This window comes from Cynocephalus volans, chromosome 6 (genome assembly GCF_027409185.1).
Source record: "Cynocephalus volans isolate mCynVol1 chromosome 6, mCynVol1.pri, whole genome shotgun sequence".
Lineage (NCBI taxonomy): Eukaryota > Metazoa > Chordata > Mammalia > Dermoptera > Cynocephalidae > Cynocephalus > Cynocephalus volans.
In genome coordinates, this window is record NC_084465.1 from 111,858,533 (window position 1) to 111,877,297 (window position 18,765).

General features: G+C 37.6%; 1 protein-coding gene across 1 annotated transcript in view; it reads left to right on the forward strand.

Moving 5' to 3' along the window:
• The first annotated feature begins 74 nt into the window (after nt 1–74).
• IQCK (IQ motif containing K) overlaps nt 75–18,765 on the forward strand; it is a 140,675-nt gene continuing 121,984 nt past the window's right edge. Inside the window, exon 1 of the mRNA XM_063099893.1 lies at nt 75–229. Coding sequence (XP_062955963.1) covers nt 158–229 — 72 coding nt within the window. The 5' untranslated portion in view covers nt 75–157. The remainder of the gene's footprint in view (nt 230–18,765) is intronic.

The following is an 18,765-nucleotide window of genomic DNA, read 5'->3' on the forward strand; positions in this document are numbered from 1 at the left end:
CCCCGCGAGTTCCGGCTTTTTCCGGGTCGCGGCCGCGCGGCGAACGCGGTTGCCGTAGAAACCGCGGCCATGGCGGCGCCGCCACAGGAGCCGAGGGGCTCCGCAGACTCGTCGGTCACCACCCGGACGCCAGTGCCCACTGTGTCGTCCGTATCCCATGAGCTGCCTGTCTCGCCGGGGCAGGTCGCCGAGCCTCCGGGCAAGAGCCTGTGGGAGCAGATCTGCGAGGGTAGGCAGCACGGACTGGCCGAGAGGAGCGGGACCCGGGTGGCCGGCCGGGGGCCGCGTTTTCTGGGCGCCCACTGTGCGCCAGACGGCTGACGTCAGCCTCGCCCCAGACCCACCGGCCTCCGCGTCTTACGCACGGGTAAACTGAGGCTCGGAGAGGCCGGCCCGAGGTAGCGCAGCGTGGCCTCCAACCTCTATCCGTTGTCAGGTCGACGGCAAGGGAAAGCAGAATAAAGAAAGCCGTGTGGTGTGGACCAGGGGCTCTTAACCTTTGTTTAGTGAGCAGAAAAAAGTAGCTGGGGCGGAGACAGGGACCTTGTTAAAAACGTTCCCAGGCCCCGCTCACAGAGCTTCAAATGAGATCTAGGGAAAACGCACTTTTAACGAGCATCCTAGGTGACTAATGGAGGTAGTAGGTGGCCCACATGTTGAGTAACCACGGTGTAGACAAACAGGTTTTAATCCCTTCTTGCTTCTAACCTTTAACACCCCCAAATGGCGGTTAAGCTCACCTTCCTCTGTAGACCTACGCGTATGTTGATCATGAGGCCCTACAGTACTCTTCACTTTCACTGGGTAAGCTATGTAACTTGCTATGCTTTCTGTAAAGTGGACATAATAATGGCACCTGTTTCATGGTGATAGGCGGACGGAACCAGATAGTCACAGAAAGTGCTTAGCAAACTGCCTCATTTACAGCAGGAGCTGAATAAGTGTTAGTTCCTTTTTTTTTTTTTTTTTTTTAAAGATGACCAGTAAGGGGATCTTAACCCTTGACTTGGTGTTGTCAGCACCACGCTCACCCAGTGAGCTAACCGGCCATCCCTATATAGGATCCGAACCCGTGGCCTTGGTGTTATCAGCACCACACTCTCCCAAGTGAGCCACAGGCCGGCCCCAGTGTTAGTTCTTAATGAATAGTGTTGGGTGGTGGTTTTTTTTCTTCCCCCTCCACTAGGCTGTAAGCTTCTCAAGGTCAAGGACTTAGAGTGTTCATTCTTGTGACCACCATCACTATCTCAGTTATCTGAAACATTGCTGTCCAATAGAACTTTCAGTTATCTGTGCCGTCAGATATGGTAGCCATTAGCTATGTTTAGTTATTGAGCATTTAAACATGGCTAGTGCAGCTGAGGAACTGAATTTCTTATTTTACTTAATTTTAATAAATTTAAATAGCCACATGTGGCTAGTGCCTACTGTATTGGACAGTACAGATTAGTAAATATTTATTGAATGGGAAAAAAGATGAATGCACCAGTATATGAAGGAGCAAGAGCAATGAGTTGAAAGAAATGGAGAATACCGAGGAGTAAGAGAATGGTGGAAAAACTATTTTAACCCCCAGTCAGTGCTTAAATTCCTTCTCTAGAATTACATTGCACTAGAAGAATCTGTTTTATTTTGAATGTTCTTGTAATTTCCACCTTACCCCTTACTCCTTACTCCTTGGTACTCTGACCCAAGGAGCTAATCACTCTACCACAAAGAATCCACTCAAATATTTAAAGGTAATGACTGTGGCTGTCTTTTTTCCCAGATCTTTTACTTCTCCAAGCCAAACAGTTCTTCATAGCACAATTCACTGGTGGGGTGTTATCAGGGAAGTTGCTCAGCCTTATCTGTAAGAGGCAGATAATTGGTGTACCTACCTCACAGGGCTGTTGTGAGGATTACATAAGATAATGTATGTGAATGTGCTTAGCACCGATTCCAGCATTTAGAAAGTACTCCATAAATGTTCATGATTGTCAACAAAGAAACATGCTTTGTGTTGTGTTTCAGAATCAGAGTTTATTTGGGTGAAACAGGCCTGTAGGGAGAAAGCCAAGATGAAGGGTTTTGGTGCTCTCTGAAAAGCAAGTGAATTGATGCTTTTTTATTGATTGATTATAAAGTGATAGAGATACCAAATGAAGTCAAAGATGGCAAATTACACACATGGGCATTGTGATGATGATTATAACCAAGATGAATAAATCCAATTCTTAAAATAAACATTTAACTAATTTTCTTTAACAAACAGAATGAGTAAATTCGGTTTCTCACAACAAACATGAAAAACAAGCTGTGTGGTAATCCTATCTTTGAGGTTAAGTATTACATTCTGTTCTGATATCTCCATTTAAAAAACAAATTATCGCAGCAAAAGACCAGTCAGAAAAACTTAATTTCATGAAGACAATATGGGTAAATATCTAACTTAAACAGATCGTCCTACCTGGCTAATGCTCTTCTGTGAGCGTGCATGCCTGCCTCTGTAATTTATTTGTGTTATTCAGTTTTCTCTCTAATATTTCCAGTGGCAACTAAGGGCTTTGTATTCTCAAAAGCAATTGTATTAGTATCAATAAACTTCTTTCCTGCCAGGTCTTCTAATTAAATCGTATAGTGGCTTGTGACTTACAATGTTAATCTATGGTTTTAGCTAAGACTGAATCAAAGTATTTGGGGCTTCCAGTTTTCTGTTTTGCTGTTGCTGTGATTACTCTCATCAACACCTTTATTATTTTCTTTCATTCACCACTTACACATTCGCTGGCTTCAGCTCTCAGTGCTGTTATAAAATCTGGTCCCTCATCCCACCTGCCCAATACCAACATGAGTCAGTTCTGAATTAATACTCTAGCACAGTAGCTAAGCAAGCCAGAGAAAAATGACACCAACTTGCTCTCAGCACTCACTGCTTATTAATCAACATCCACCACTGCCTTCTCCCATCACCCACATCTACTAGTCCAAGCTTGTAACTCCCTTCTGAAATGTTCTGTGACACCACTTAGTATAGGAAGCATTCACCGAGAAGAGGCAGGCAATCAGGAGTGGGGAGGGAATCCTCCAACTTCTTTCCACCAACAAACACGTTTGCATCTGTACACACGGAAGAAATATTCACCCTGCTGCTCACCACTCAGCCCTCCATCTGTGCTTTGGTACCACCCTCTTGCTATCCCAGGATCTTGCTCTATCACTCACCTCCTCTACTACATCTTTAACTTCTCTGCTGGCTTTTCCCTCCAAACACTCTGGTTTCTCATCACAGGAAAAACCCCTACCTTGACCCCATATCCTCTTGGCTCCTATCAGCCTCTCTTCCCCTCCCAACCAAGCTTCTGGAAAGAGCACACTACCCTTGTTCACGCTATTTTCATTCACTTTCTTTTATCAACCCAGTGCAGAAAAGCGTCTACTTCATTTCTCCAAAGAAAGTATTCTCATACATTCAGCCAACATCTATCTACTAGTGCTGGGAACTGTTTTAAATGCTGGGCTGGGCATGACTCCAGGCTTTATTCTAGATACCAGCAACCTATTCTTTACCATTGTGTGTACTCAGCTGCCCAGTCCAGAAAGAGGACTCATCTTACACGCTTCCCTTTCACTTCCTACTATCCTCATGCTTGTTCGCCATCCTGTAGATTCTGACTGCTTAACACTACCTGCCTCTGCTCCCCACCCCACCAGTCCAGGAGATCAGGCCCTTACAACTCCCTGCTTGGATTGCTACTGTTGCTTCTTAACTGGGACAAGCCTACTTCCGGACCATATTCCACACTCTGCCACAGGATCCTCTCTAAAATTCAGATCTAATCACATCATGCTATGATCTACAATGATTTTAACAGCTTTCATGATAAACTCCTTAGCTTAACGCTTAGGTCCCTTACTGATCTGATCCCTGATTATTTTTCTTGGTTCATCATGTACGATTCACCCATATCATCCTGACAACAAACATTTATTGAGCTGCTCTCTATGTTCCAGGCACTGTGCTAGGTGCATTACTTATTTAAGCCTCACAGCAATTTGGTGAGGATTTTGCCTGTTGCACAGATGAGGAAATTAGGCTTAGAGAAGTAAGGAAACTTGCCCGAAGTAAGTGGCAGATTGGGCCCAAATACAGATCTGTTTGACACTCAAGTCCAAGCCCTTCAGCAAGGTACCACTACGCTTCAAACTGGACTGGGAGCACCTACATCACAATCTCCTGGATACTTGTTAAAATGCAGATTCCTTGGCATTAAACTCCTGTCATCATTTCATTCTATTTGCAATCTTCAGTAATTGAAAGATTGTGAACATTTATAAATTTTAATATACCTGATTTTCTTAAGTGCTCCTAATGCAGAACAGAGCAGATAAACAGATTTTTCTAAGCACCGAAGCAACTCTTACAAATCTAATGAATCAAGTTGTTTTAAAAAGTTTAATACTCTTTACAAGCTTAATCAGGTTCTTTTATGCCTTTTAGTGTGTAATAGCACCGTCTGTAATCAATTATATACTTCAAATTTAAATCATAAGGCTGAACTGACAAATTCTCAAATATGCCAGATTCTCTTAAACATTACAGAAGCTTTGCTAACACATCAGATTGTCCTGAAGCTACTGTATTTTCCTGTACTTCTACATAATCATTTCAATGCTACAAGGGTGTTTCAAAGAGTTTGTGGAAAAATAGAATTAAAAGTTACTATGAATCTTTCCATTAACTTTTTGAAAACCACTCGGATATCTTTTGTGATCATATGACAAAGAAGTTTGTATCTTTTCCATCAAGTTTAAGTGAACTCCTAAGAGATTCCATTGGAAAAAATATAAATGGCAATAATAATTAAGCAAATGCGAATAAAAATTAAATATCATTTTAAATGTGTATAGAATTGATTATACCTTAGAGAATCAGGCAGTCTCACTATTAAGAGTATAAATTCTTATAAATTTTTTGGAGGAAAGTTTGGTAATTTGGCCCAAATTTTAAATTATTTTTTCCTTTGACAGAACAATTCCACATCTAAGAATTAATTCTACAAAAATATATGTATAAAGATGCTCATTGCAACATTGTTTGAAATAATGAAAAATTGAAACAACCCAAATGCCCACTAAGATGACATTTGTTAAATAAATGTAGCACATCATATAAGTACCATCATTGAAAGAGATCCAAGATCCAACACCTAGAATGGTTCCTGGCTCTCAATAAGTGAGAATGAATGAATAGGGAGTCAGAAGTTGCTTGCTATAGTGTTTGTTTTGTTCACCCATACATCATTCCTTCATTCATTCATTCAGCAATTATTCTTTGGAGATATAATGGTGAGCACAAACAGGTACTTCTCTCACAAAACATACATTCTATTAGAAAAGATAGTCATGAATTTTTACAAATTTCAAATAAGGGGAAAACTGATGTGAGTTATGCAGAAGACACAGTGCTGTGAGGTTCTGTGCTTGGGCAATTTGACCTAGTATGGGAGATTTAAAGTAAATAAACATATTTGTGTGCTATATATACATATTAGTAAATACTTTGGAAAAGATATGGTTGGATCTATGCCAAATCTAATGATGATTATAAGGTTGCAATGGAATTAGGTATGACTTTTGCTCTTAATAAGACATATCTGTATTATTCGAAATTTTCTTTCAGCATATATTGCTTTTTTAAAATTTTCATTTTTTTAATTATAATTATGAATATTCATGAGATACAAATTATCAGAAATTGCTTTTATACACCATGTCCCCACCCAATTGTCCTCCAACCACCCTCCCCCTCGCCCTCTCCCCCACCCACTCCACTTTGCAGCCCTAGTTATGTTCCCTCCTTCTGTAAGACCACTGCACTGCTGTGGTCTTTCTTCCCTTCCTTCCTTTCTCTCTTAGCTCCCACATGTGAGTAAGCACATGTGTTATTTATCCCTCTATGTTTTGCTTATTTCACTCAACTTAAGTTTCTCAAGGTTCATCCATGTTGTTGCAAATGGGACTATTTCATTCTTTTTTATGTCAGAATAGTAGATTCCTTATCCAATCATCCATCAATGGATGTTTAGGCTGGTTCCATATCTTGGCTATGTATAAATAGAGCTGCAGTGAACATGGGAGTACAGGTATCCCATCAACATGATGATTTCCATTCCTCTGGGTATGTACCCAGAAGAGGGATTGCTGGATCATATGGAAAATCTATCTGTAGTTGTTTGAGAAGCCTCCATACTGTTTTCCATAGTGGTTGTACTAATTTACAGTCCCACCAACAGTGTAGGAGTGTCCCTTCTCTCCACACCCTTGTCAGCATTTGTTATTCACTGTCTTTTTGATTTTAGCCAGTCTAACGTGGCAGAGTTGGTATCTCAATGTAGTTTTAATTTGTATTTCCCTGATGACTAGTGATGTTGAGCATTTTTTCATGTATCTGTTGGCCATTTGTATGTCTTCCTTTGAAAAATGTCTGTTTAACTCCTTTGCCCATTTTTAATTGAGTCATTAGTTTTTTTTATTGTATAATTGCTTAAGTTCTATGTATATTCTGGATATTAATCCCTTGTTGGTTGCATAGTTAGCAAATATTTTCTCCCACTCTGTAGGTTGTTGTTTCACTCTGTTGATTGTTTCCTTTGCTGTGCAGAAACTTTTTACTTTGATATAGTCCCATTTGTTTATTTTTTCTTTTGCTGCTTGTGCTTTTGGGCTCATGTTCATAAAGCCCGTGCCCAGACCTAATTGCTGAAGTGCTTCAGCTATATTTTCCCTTAGATATTTTACAGTTTCAGGTCTTATACTTAAAACTTTAATCCATTTTGAGTTGATTTTTGTGTATGGTGAGAGATGCATATCTAGTTTGATTCTTCTGCCTATCGATATCCAGTTTTCCCAGCACCACTTGTTGAAGAGGCAGTCTTTTCCCCAATGAAGATTTTTGTTGCCTTTGTCCAATATAAGATGGCTGTAAGCCTGAGGGGTGATATCTGGGTTCTCAATTCTACTCCACTGGTCTGAATGTCTGTTTTTATTCGAGTACCAAGCTGTTTTGGTTACAATAGCTTTGTAGTATAGTTTGAAGTCAGGTAGTGTTATGCCTCCGGATTTATATTTTTTTGCTCAGGATTGCTTTGGCTATTTGGGTTTTTTTGTTTTTCCATATGAAAGATAAGATTGTTTTTTCCATTTCTGTGCATAATGAATGTCATTGGTATTTTGATGGGGATTGCATTGAATCTGTAGACCGCTTTTGGTAGCATAGACATGTTCACAATGTTAATTCTTCCAATCCAGGAGCATGGAATATCTTTCCATTTTTTGTGTCTTTAATTTCTTTCAGAAGTGGTTTGTAGTTCTCATTGTAGAGTTCTTTCACCTTCTTGGTTAAATTGATCCCTAGGTATCTTATTTTTTTCATGGCAATTGTAAATGGGCTTACTTTCTTTGTTTCTGTTAATTCATTGTTTGAGTACATAAACACTACTGATCTGGGGGCATTTATTTTGTATCCTGTGACATTACTGAAGTTATTAACCAGCTCTAGGAGTTTTTTGATAGAGTCTTTAGGTTTTTCTACATATATTATCATGTCATCTGCAAATAGAGAAAGTTTGACTTCATCTTTTCCAATCTGAATTCCCTTTATTTCTTTCTCTTGCCTGATTGCTTTGGCTAGTACCTCTAATACAATGCTAAATAGAAGTGGTGAGAGTGGGCATCCTTGTCTTGTTCCTGTTCTTAAGGGAAAGGCCTTCAATTTTTCCCCATTCAGAATGATACTGGTGGTGGGCTTGTCATAAATGGCTTTTACTGTGCTGAGATATTTTCCTTCTATACCTAATTATTTGAGAGTCTTTATCATGAAGTGATGTTGAAGTTTGTCAAATGTTTTTTCTGCATCTATTGAGATAATCATATGGTCTTTATCCTTGAGTCTGTTGATGTGATGCATCATATTTATTGACTTTTGTATGTTGAACCATCCTTGCATCCCTGGGATGAATCCCACTTGATCATGGTGTATAATTTTTTAAAATATGTTGCTGTATTCTGATTGCTAATATTTTGTTGAGGGTTTTAGTATCTAGGTTCATCAAGGATATTGGCCTATAATTTTCTTTTTTTGTTATGTCTTTATCTGGTTTTGGTATCAGAGTTATGTTGGCCTCATAGAATAAGTTTGGGAGAGTAGCAACTGATTCAATTGTTTGGAATAGTTTGAAGAGAATAGGTATTCTTTAAAAGTTTGATAGAATTCAGCCATAAAACCATCCAGACATGGACTTTTTTTTGTTGGAAGATTGCTAATTACTGCTTCAATCTCATTGCTTGTTCCTGGTCTGTTGAGGTTTTCTATCTCTTCTTGGTTCAGTCTTGGTAGTTTTTATGTGTCTAGAAACTTATCCATATCTTCCAGATTTTTGTTGTCATACAGTTGTTTATAAGAGTCTCTAATAATTCTTTGTAGTTCTGTGGTATTGGTTGTAATGTCTCCCTTTTCATTTCTGATTTTTGTTATTTGGGTCTTCTCTCCTTTTTTTTTGTTAATCTAGCTAATGGTTTGTCTATTTTATTTTATTTTATTTTATTTTATTTTATTATTTTATTTTATTTTATTTCATTTTATTTTATTTTATTTTATTTTATATTTTATTTCATTTTATTTCATTTCATTTCATTTCATTTCATTTCATTTCATTTCATTTATTTTATTTATTTATTTATTTTTTATTTTATTTATTTTATTTATTTTATTTTATTTTATTTATTTTATTTTATTTTATTTTATTTTTTTATTTTATTTATTTTATTTTATTTTATTTATTTTATTTTATTTTATTTATTTTATTTTATTTTATTTTATTTTATTTATTTTATTTTATTTTATTTTATTTTATTTTATTTTATTTTATTTTATTTTATTTTATTTTATTTTATTTTATTTTATTTTATTTTTATTTATTTATTTATTTTTATTATTTTTTGTCTTTTCCATGACCGGTTCTCAGCCAGTGAGTGCACCGGCCATTCCTATATAGGATCCGAACCCGTGGCGGGAGCGTCGCCGCGCTCCCAGCCCTGCACTCTCCCGAGTGCACCACGGGCTCGGCCCGTGTCTATTTTATTTATCTTCTCAAAAGAACAACTTTTGTTGATCTTTTCTAATGTTTTTGGGGTCTCTATTTCATTTAGTTCTGCTCTGATATGAATTATTTCTTTCCATATACTACCTTTAGGTTTGGATTGTTGTTGATTTTCAAGTTCTTTGAGGTGTAGTGTTAGGTTGTTTATGTGAAGTCTTTCCATTCTTTTGATATAAGCATTTATTGCAATAAATATGCCTCTTAGCATTGTTTTTGCCATATCCCACAGGTTTTGGTATGAAGTATCTACATTTTCATTAGTTTCAATAAATTTTTTGATTTCCTGTTTAACTTCTTATAGAACCCATAGGTCATTCAGGAGCCTATTATTTAGTTTTCATGTATTCGTATAGCTTCCAGTATTTTGCTTATTGTTTATTTCCAATTTTAGTTCATTGTGGCCTGAAAAGATAGTTGGAATGATTTCAGTTTTTTAAAATTTGCTGAGGGCTGAGCCTGTGGCGCACTCGGGAGAGTGCGGCGCTGGGAGTGCGGCGCTGGGAGCGCGGCGACACTCCCGCCACGGGTTCGGATCCTATATTGGAATGGCCGGTGCACTCACTGGCTGAGCACCGGTCACAGAAAAGACAAAAAAAAAAAAAAAATTTACCGAGACTAGATTTGTGACCTAATTTGTGGTCTGTTTTGGAGAATGTACCATGAGTTGATGAGAAGAAAGTGTATTCTTTACTTGTTGGGTGAAATGTTCTGTATATATCTGCCAGGTCCAGTTGGTCTAGGGTGTAAATTGAATCCTGTGTCTCTTTGCTGACTTCTTGCCTGGAAGATCTGTCCCATACTGAGAGAGGGGTGTTCATATCACCCACTATTAATGTATTAGGTCCTATTTCTTTCTTTAGGTCTAAGAATGTTTGCTTTATATATCTGGGTGCTCTGGTATTGGGTGCATACAAGTGTATGATTGTTATGTCTTCTAGCCGGATAGATCCCTTTATCGTTATATAATGGCCTTCTTTGTCTTTTTCTATGTTTTTTGGTTTAAAGTCTATTTTGTCCGATATAAGAATAGCTACTCCTGCTCATTTTGGGTTTCCATTTGCATCGTATATCTTTTTCCATCCCTTCACTTTTAGTCTGTATGTCTCTACAGGTGAGGTGGGTCTCTTGAAGACACATACTTGGGTCTAGCTTTTTAATCCAATCAGTCAGTCTGTGTCTTTTGAATGGTGAGTTTAGTCCATTCACATTTAGAGGAGTTATTGACAAGTGTTGCTTAATTCCTGTCATTTAATTGCTTCTTGTTTAGATGGTTTAAAAATCTTTTGATCATTATTTCCTCTTTTATTTCTCTTCTTCAATGTTAGTTGGGAATTTAAGGTGGGATGATTTAACTTCTTTCTCTTTCTTCCTGGCATTTTTATTTTAAGAGTGGGCTTTGCTCTTTTTTGTGTATTTGTGATAGTCATCACCATTATTCAGATTCCAGGTGAACAACTTCCTTGAGAATTTCTTGCAGGGCTGGTTGTGTGGTGGTGAACTCCCACAACTTTTGTTTGTCTGGAACATACGCTATTTATCCCTCATTTCTGAAGGAGAGCCTTGCAGAGTAAAGAATTCTTGGCTGGCAATATTTTTCTTTTAATATTTTGAATATATCATTCCACTTTCTTCTGGCCTGTAGGTTTTCGGTTGAGAAGTCTGCTGTTAGTTTCATTGGGGTTCCCTTATAAGTGAACTGACTCTTTTCTCTTGCTGCTTGTAGAATTCTCTCTTTGTCTTTGAGTTTGCAAATTTAACTATAATGTGTCTTGGGGAGGATCTTTTTGGATTGAATCTGTTTGGGGACCTTTGAGCTTCTTAGATCTGATGGTCTGTATCTCACCCTACACCTGGAAAGTTTTCTTTTACTACTTCCTTGAGGAGGTTTTCAATACCTTTTCCTTTCTCCTCCCCTTCAGGAATACGAATTTGGATGTTAGAGCGCTTGAGGTTGTCTGCTATCTCTTAGATTTTCCTCATTATTTTTAATTCTTTTCTTCTTTTTTTGTCTGCCTGAGTTATTTCAAAAAGACCATCTTCAAGCTCTGAAATTCTTTCTTCAGCTTGCTCTACCCTGCTGCTCAGGCTCTCAGTTGTGTTTTTTATTTAGTTGAGTGAGTCTTTCATTTCTAGAAGTTCTGGTACACTCTTTTTTATGGTATTAATCTCCTTGCAGATTTTGTCCTTCATATTTTGGATGTTTTTTCTTGTTTCATTGTGTTCTCTAATTGAGTCTTGTTGCTTTGCCCCTCACGGATTTGTCACCCCTCTTCCCCTGGGTGACGGAACCACAAAGGATTACTCAAAGCCCATCTCTTCTGAGCTGTGAGAGACCCCAAATTGGTTAATCTCCTCCCGGAACCCTCAGGCGAGAGGCATCCCTTCCTTGGGAAATTAACCCCAAATTGGGGTTCTCTTCCTGCATTTATTTTCCAGACCAGGAAGTTACAGGAAGAGAACATAGGTGGGGTTATAGTTTAACAACATAGGCTGGTAACTTTCAGTGAAACAAGCCAGGTGACATTCCAGTAAGGCAATTAAGTGGTCCTATCAACAAAAGCTTGATCTTAGCAAACATTCTTTCTTACAGCAATTTCTCAGTATCTTTACATAACAATCAGTAACTAGTCTGTCCTTGAGCCAGCAACCTTGCTGTGCCACAAATCTTGATCATACACCAGAGACTTTATAGCCTGAGGAAAATTTCCAGTCCTCCACAAGGTCAATATTTGAAACTGCAAGGCTTTGGAAAACCAGGCCCTGTGAAGCACATTTGCTTTAAGAATCCTTTACGTCTCCCCTCATTTTATTTATTTAAAAGAAAAAGCAAGAGCTATAGGTCAGGTTGGCACAGTTAAGACAAAAAGCATTTTGTTAAAGCAAAGTTAGTATCATTTAGCATGGCAAGTCCTTTTAATTTACTTCAGGTGAGGACTGGTGATGTCATCGTCTCTCAGGGTGGCTACAGTGGCATCATTCCAGGTGCTGTGAATTGGGTGTAATTACCAATTGTTAAAACTCCAGAATGGGATTCTGCTCAATAAAATAGTTGATTCTGAGTCCAGAGAGTTTGTTAATGCTAAAGCTGTCCAGGACATTACTGCTTTCAGAGCATCGAGTCTTTTGTAAAATTTTTGATCAATTATAAGTCTTTTGTTTAAGAACAGGATGTCTCATCCAAGTTACAAACACCCTCTTTAAGGTGAGGAAAATTTAGAGAACTGCTTTTGCAGAGAAGACATATTTTCCCCCTTTATGATCAAGGCATACCTCATAAAAGCATTGATGATTAATATCTTGACTGAAAAGGTTTTACTTTTCTTTGTATAGATCTCTCAGTGTTGGTAAGGCTCTTTCCCAGGTGGTGATTGAAAGAAGCATCTCGGTTCACTTTCTTTGAGTGATCTGTCCCACATCAGGGGGAAAGATGAACAGCAGGATGAAGCAGCAGTTAGACCAAATTTTGGCAACATGAAAGAAAGATCAGCAACTTGGAAGTGAGACATGCTATCTTATATCCAAAGATCTAAATTGTGTCCTGTTATAAAGAGATAGAGAGTTAATTTTCATTGAACTTATAAAAATAGCCATGTGGTCGTAATAATCATAAGGATACTTAAAGTTATTAAATTTGGGGGGGATCAAATAGGGAGAAAACAAAACAAACTTCTGTTTTAAATGACATTTTACCAAACTGTTGTTAGTTATAGATAGCTTAAGAGAGAGAGAGAGAGTTTTCTTACATTTGGAAAACATCAGGAGAACCAGTAGTGTTTTAAAATAAGGAAATTGTAAAAACCCATCATTATTTTTTTAATTAGTTCACTAATTAACTTTTGTTGTCTTGACCTTTGTGAACAATTTCACAAACCTGTCAGTTTCTTTATTAGAATTTTGGAACTTCAGTTTAAAGCTATGAACTCAAAAGTTTGTCAGGAAACTGCACCTATCAGAGTTTTTTCATGAAATATTTGAAGACATAACATTTTAAAATTATAATTAAACCAAGGTTATGACCAGTAGCATTTATATCAAGACACAGATATTTAAGAACATTACAAGATTTTGGAACACATATCCATAACACCTTTAGTACTTACAGTGTTTCCCATATAGTCTAAATTATTTAATAAGCCAATTAGTTTTGATACATTTTTTATTTTTTATTTTTTTAAATTTCATTTTGTCGATATACATTGTGGCTGATTATTGCTCCCCATCACTAAAACCTCCCTCCCTTCTCCCTCCCCCCCTCCCCCCCAACAATGTCCTTTCTGCTTGCTTGTTGTATCAACTTCAAGTAATTGTGGTTGTTATATCTTCTCCCCCCCCCGGTTGTGTGTGTGTGTGTGTGTGTGTGTGTGTGTGTGTGTGTGTGTGTGTGTGTGTGTGTGTGTGTGTGAGAATTTATATATTAATTTTTAGCTCCCACCAATAAGTGAGAACATGTGGTATTTCTCTTTCTGTGCCTGACTCGTTTCACTTAATATAATTCTAGCAAGGTCCATCCATGTTGTTGCAAATGGCAGTATTTCATTTGTTTTTATACCTGAGTACTATTCCATTGTGTAGATGTACCACATTTTCCGTATCCACTCATCTGATGATGGACATTTGGGCTGGTTCCAACTCTTGGCTATTGTAAAGAGTGCTGCGATGAACATTGGGGAACAGGTATACCTTCGACTTGATGATTTCCATTCCTCTGGGTATATTCCCAACAGTGGGATAGCTGGGTCGTATGGTAGATCTATCTGCAGTTGTTTGAGGAAACTCCATACCATTTTCCATAGAGGTTGCACCATTTTGCAGTCCCACCAACAATGTATGAGAGTTCCTTTTTCTCCGCAACCTCGCCAGCATTTATCGTTCAGAGTCTTTTGGATTTTAGCCATCCTAACTGGGGTGAGATGGTATCTCAGTGTGGTTTTGATTTGCATTTCCCGGATGCTGAGTGATGCTGAGCATTTTTTCATATGTCTGTTGGCCATTTGTATATCTTCCTTAGAGAAATGCCTGCTTAGCTCTTTTGCCCATTTTTTAATTGGGTTGCTTGTTTTCTTCTTGTAAAGTTGTTTGAGTTCCTTATATATTCTGGATATTAATCCTTTGTCAGATGTATATTTTGCAAATATTTTCTCCCACTCTGTGGGTTGTCTTTTAACTCTGTTAATTGTTTCTTTTGCTGTGCAGAAGCTTTTTAGTTTGATATAATCCCATTTGTTTATTTTTCCTTTGTTTGCCCGTGCTTTTGGGGTCGTATTCATGAAGTCTGTGCCCAGTCCTATTTCCTGAAGTGTTTCTCCTATGTTTTCTTTAAGAAGTTTTATTGTTTCAGGGTGTATATTTAAATCCTTAATCCATTTTGAATTGATTTTAGTATACGGTGAGAGGTATGGATCTAGTTTCATTCTCCTGCATATGGATATCCAGTTATCCCAGCACCATTTGCTGAAGAGGCAGTCCCTTCCCCAGTGAATAGGCTTGGTGCCTTTGTCAAAGATCAGATGGCAGTAACTGTGTGGGTTGATTTCTGGATTCTCTATTCCATTGGACAGTGTGTCTGTTTTTATGCCAGTACCATCCTGTTTTGGTTATTATAGCTTTGTAGTATAGCTTAAAGTCCGGTAGTGTTATACCTCCAGCTTTATTTTTTTTGCTCAGCATTGCTTTGGCTATGCGTGGTCTTTTATTATTCCATATAAATGTCTGGAGAGTTTTTTCCATTTCTGAGAAAAATGTCTTTGGAATTTTGATGGGGATTGCATTGAATTTGTGTATCACTTTGGGTAGTATGGACATTTTCACTATGTTGATTCTTCCAATCCAAGAGCATGGGATATCTTTCCATCTTCTTGTATCCTCTCTAATTTCTCTCAGCAGTGGTTTATAGTTCTCATTATAGAGATTTTTCACCTCCTTGGTTAACTCAATTCCTAAGTATTTTATTTTTTTGGTGGCTATTGTAAATGGGCAGGCTTTCTTGATTTCTCGTTCTGCATGTTCACTATTGGAGAAAAGAAATGCTACTGATTTTTGTGTGTTGATTTTGTATCCTGCTACTGTGCTGAAATCATTTATCAATTCCAGCAGTTTTTTTGTAGAGGTTAGGCTGTTCGATGTATAGGATCATGTCATCTGCTAACAGGGACAGTTTGACTTCATCTTTTCCAATCTGGATGCCCTTTATTTCCTTCTCTTCTCTGATTGCTCTGGCTAGTACTTCCAACACTATGTTGAATAGGAGTGGTGAGAGTGGGCATCCTTGTCTAGTTCCTGTTCTTAAAGGAAAAGCTTTCAGCTTTTCCCCATTCAGGATGATATTGGCAGTGGGTTTGGCATATATGGCTTTAGTTATGTTGAGATACTTTCCCTCTATACCTAACTTATAGAGGGTCTTTGTCATGAATGAGTGCTGAACTTTATCAAATGCTTTTTCAGCATCTATAGAGATGATCATATGGTCCTTGTGTTTGAGTTTATTAATATGGTGTATCACATTTATTGATTTGTGTATGTTGAACCAACCTTGCATCCCTGGGATGAATCCCACTTGATCGTGATGAATAATTTTTCGTATGTGTTGCTGTATTCTGTTTGCTAGTATTTTAGTGAGGATTTTTGCATCTATATTCATCAAGGATATAGGCCTGTAGTTTTCTTTTTTGGTTATATCTTTACCTGGTTTTGGTATCAGGATGATGTTTGCTTCATAGAATGAGTTTGGGAGATTTGCGTCCGTTTCAATCTTTTGGAATAGTTTGTAAAGAATCGGTGTCAATTCCTCTTTGAATGTTTGGTAAAATTCTGCTGCGAATCCATCTGGTCCTGGGCTTTTCTTTGTTGGGAGCCTTCTGATAACAGCTTCAATCTCCTTTATTGTTATTGGTCTGTTCAAATTTTCTACATCTTCATGGTTCAGTTTTGGGAGCTTGTGTGTGTCCAGAAATTTATCCATTTCCTCCAGATTTTCAAATTTGTTGGCATATATTTGTTTATAGTAGTCTCGAATGATTCCTTGTATGTCAGATGAATCAGTTGTAATATCGCCTTTTTCATTTCTAATTTTGGTTATTTGAGTCTTCTCTCTTCTTTCTTTTCTTAGCCATGCTAATGGTTTGTCAATTTTATTTATCTTTTCAAAAAACCAACTTTTTGATTCGTTGATCTTTTGAATTGTTTTTTGGTTTTCAATTTCATTTAGTTCTGCTCTAATCTTAATGATTTCTTTCCGTCTGCTAACTTTAGGTTTGGATTGTTCTTGTTTTTCTAGTTCTTTAAGGTGAAGTGTTAGGTTGTTCACTTGCCATCTTTCCATTCTTCTGAAGGGAGCGTTTAATGCAATAAATTTCCCCTCAATACTGATTTTGCAGTATCCCACAGGTTTTGGTATGATGTATCATTGTTTTCATTAGTTTCAATACATTTTTTGATTTCCTGCTTGATTTCTTCTTGGACCCATATGTCATTAAGTAGAATGCTGTTTAATTTCCATGTGTTTGTATAGTTTCCAGAGTTTCGTTTGTTATTAATTTCTAGTTTTAATCCATTGTGGTCTGAGAAGATACATGGGATAATTCCAATTTTTTTGAATTTATTGAGACTTGATTTGTGACCTAATATGTGATCTATCCTGGAGAATTATCCATGTGCTGATGAGAAGAATGAATACTCTGAGGTTGTTGGGTGGAATGTTCTGTAGATATCTGCCAATTCCAATTGGTCTATAGTCTTGTTTAGATCTTGTGTTTCTCTAGTGATTCTTTGCCTAGATGATCTGTCTAATATTGACAGTGGGGTGTTCAGGTCCCCTGCTATTATGGTATTAGTGTCTATTTCCTTCTTTAGGTCTAATAGAGTTTGTTTTATAAATCTGGCTGCTCCAACATTGGGTGAGTACATATTTATGATTGTTATGTCTTCTTGATGGATCAGTCCTTTTATCATTAATTAGTGTCCATCATTGTCTCTTTTTATGGTTTTTAGTTTAAAGTCTATTTTGTCAGATATAAGAATAGCTATTCCAGCTCGTTTTTCTTTTTTGTTTGCATGGTAAATCTTTTTCCATCCTTTCACTCTTAGTCTATGTGAATCTTTATGGGTGAGGTGGGTCTCTTGTAGGCAGCATATAGTTGGGTCCTCCTTTTTGATCCAGTCAGCCAGTCTGTGTCTTTTGATTGGGGAATTTAAGCCTTTTACATTAAGAGTTGTTATTGAAAGGTGTTGATTTATTCCTAGCATTTTATTAGTTGTTTGGTTGTCTTAGGTGTCTTTTGTTCCTTGCTTTCTGATTTACTGTTTGGTTTCTGTGTTTGTTGGTTCCTTAGGTTGTAGATAGCATTTTTGTTTGCTTGTTTTCTCTTCATGAATGCCATTTTTATTATACTAGTGGGTATTGATTTTTCTTGGGTTTTTATGGCAGTGGTAGTTATTTTTCAGGAACCAAACCCAGTACTCCCTTGAGGATTTCTTGTAAGGGTGGTCTTGTGGTAGTGAACTCCCGCAGTTTTTGTTTGTCTGAGAAATATACTATTTGCCCTTCATTTCGGAAGGATAGCCTTGCAGGGTAAAGTATTCTTGGCTGGCAATCTTTGTCTTTTAGTATTTTGAAAATATCATCCCATTCCTTTCTAGCTTTTAGGGTTTGTGATGAAAAGTCTGATGTTAGCCTGATTGGGGCTCCCTTATAGGCGATTTGATGCTTCTCTCTTGCAGCTTTTAAGATTCTCTCTTTGTCTCTGAGTTTTGCCAATTTGACTATGACATGTCTTGGAGAAGGCCTTTTTGGGTTGAATACGTTTGGAGATTGTTGAGCTTCCTGGATCTGAAGATCTGTGACTTTTCCTATACCTGGGAAGTTTTCTGCCACTATTTTGTTGAATATGTTTTCAATGGAATCTCCATTTTCCTCCCCTTCTGGAATACCCATGACTCGGATATTTGAGCGCTTTAGGTTGTCTGATATCTCTCTCAGATTTTCTTCCATGTCCTTGATTCTTTTTTCTTTCTTTTTGTCTGCTTGTGTTATTTCAAACAGCCCATCTTCAAGTTCAGAGGTTCTCTCTTCAACTTCGACAAGCCTGCTGGTTAAACTCTCCGTTGTATTTTTTATTTCGCTGAATAACTTCTTCAGTTCAGCAAGTTCTGCTACATTTTTTTTTCAGGACATTGATTTCTTTGTACATTTCCTCTTTCAGATCCTGTATACTTTTCCTCATTTCATCATGATGTCTAGCTGTGTTTTCTCGTATCTCAATCAGTTTCCTTAGAATTATCAGTCGAAATTCCTTGTCAGTCATTTCAAGGGCTTCTTGTTCTATAGGATCTAGAGTTTGAGATTTATTAACTTTTGGTGGTGTACTTTCTTGATTTTTTGTATTTCTGGTATCTTTTTTTTGATGTTTATTCATTGTGGCAGGGGGTTTCACAGTCCACCGGTTTGAGACTAATGAATAACTAGGATGTTGCTGTGGTTGCCAATTTCGTATGGCTACCTCTGTGGCTGCTCAGTTGACCTCTAATGCCTTGTGTGTGTGGTTGCCTCGGGTCTTGGGCTTCTCCAGGGAGCCAACTTTCTGGTCAGCTTGGACTCTGCTGGGCTGGTGGATCACGTACCACAGGGTGT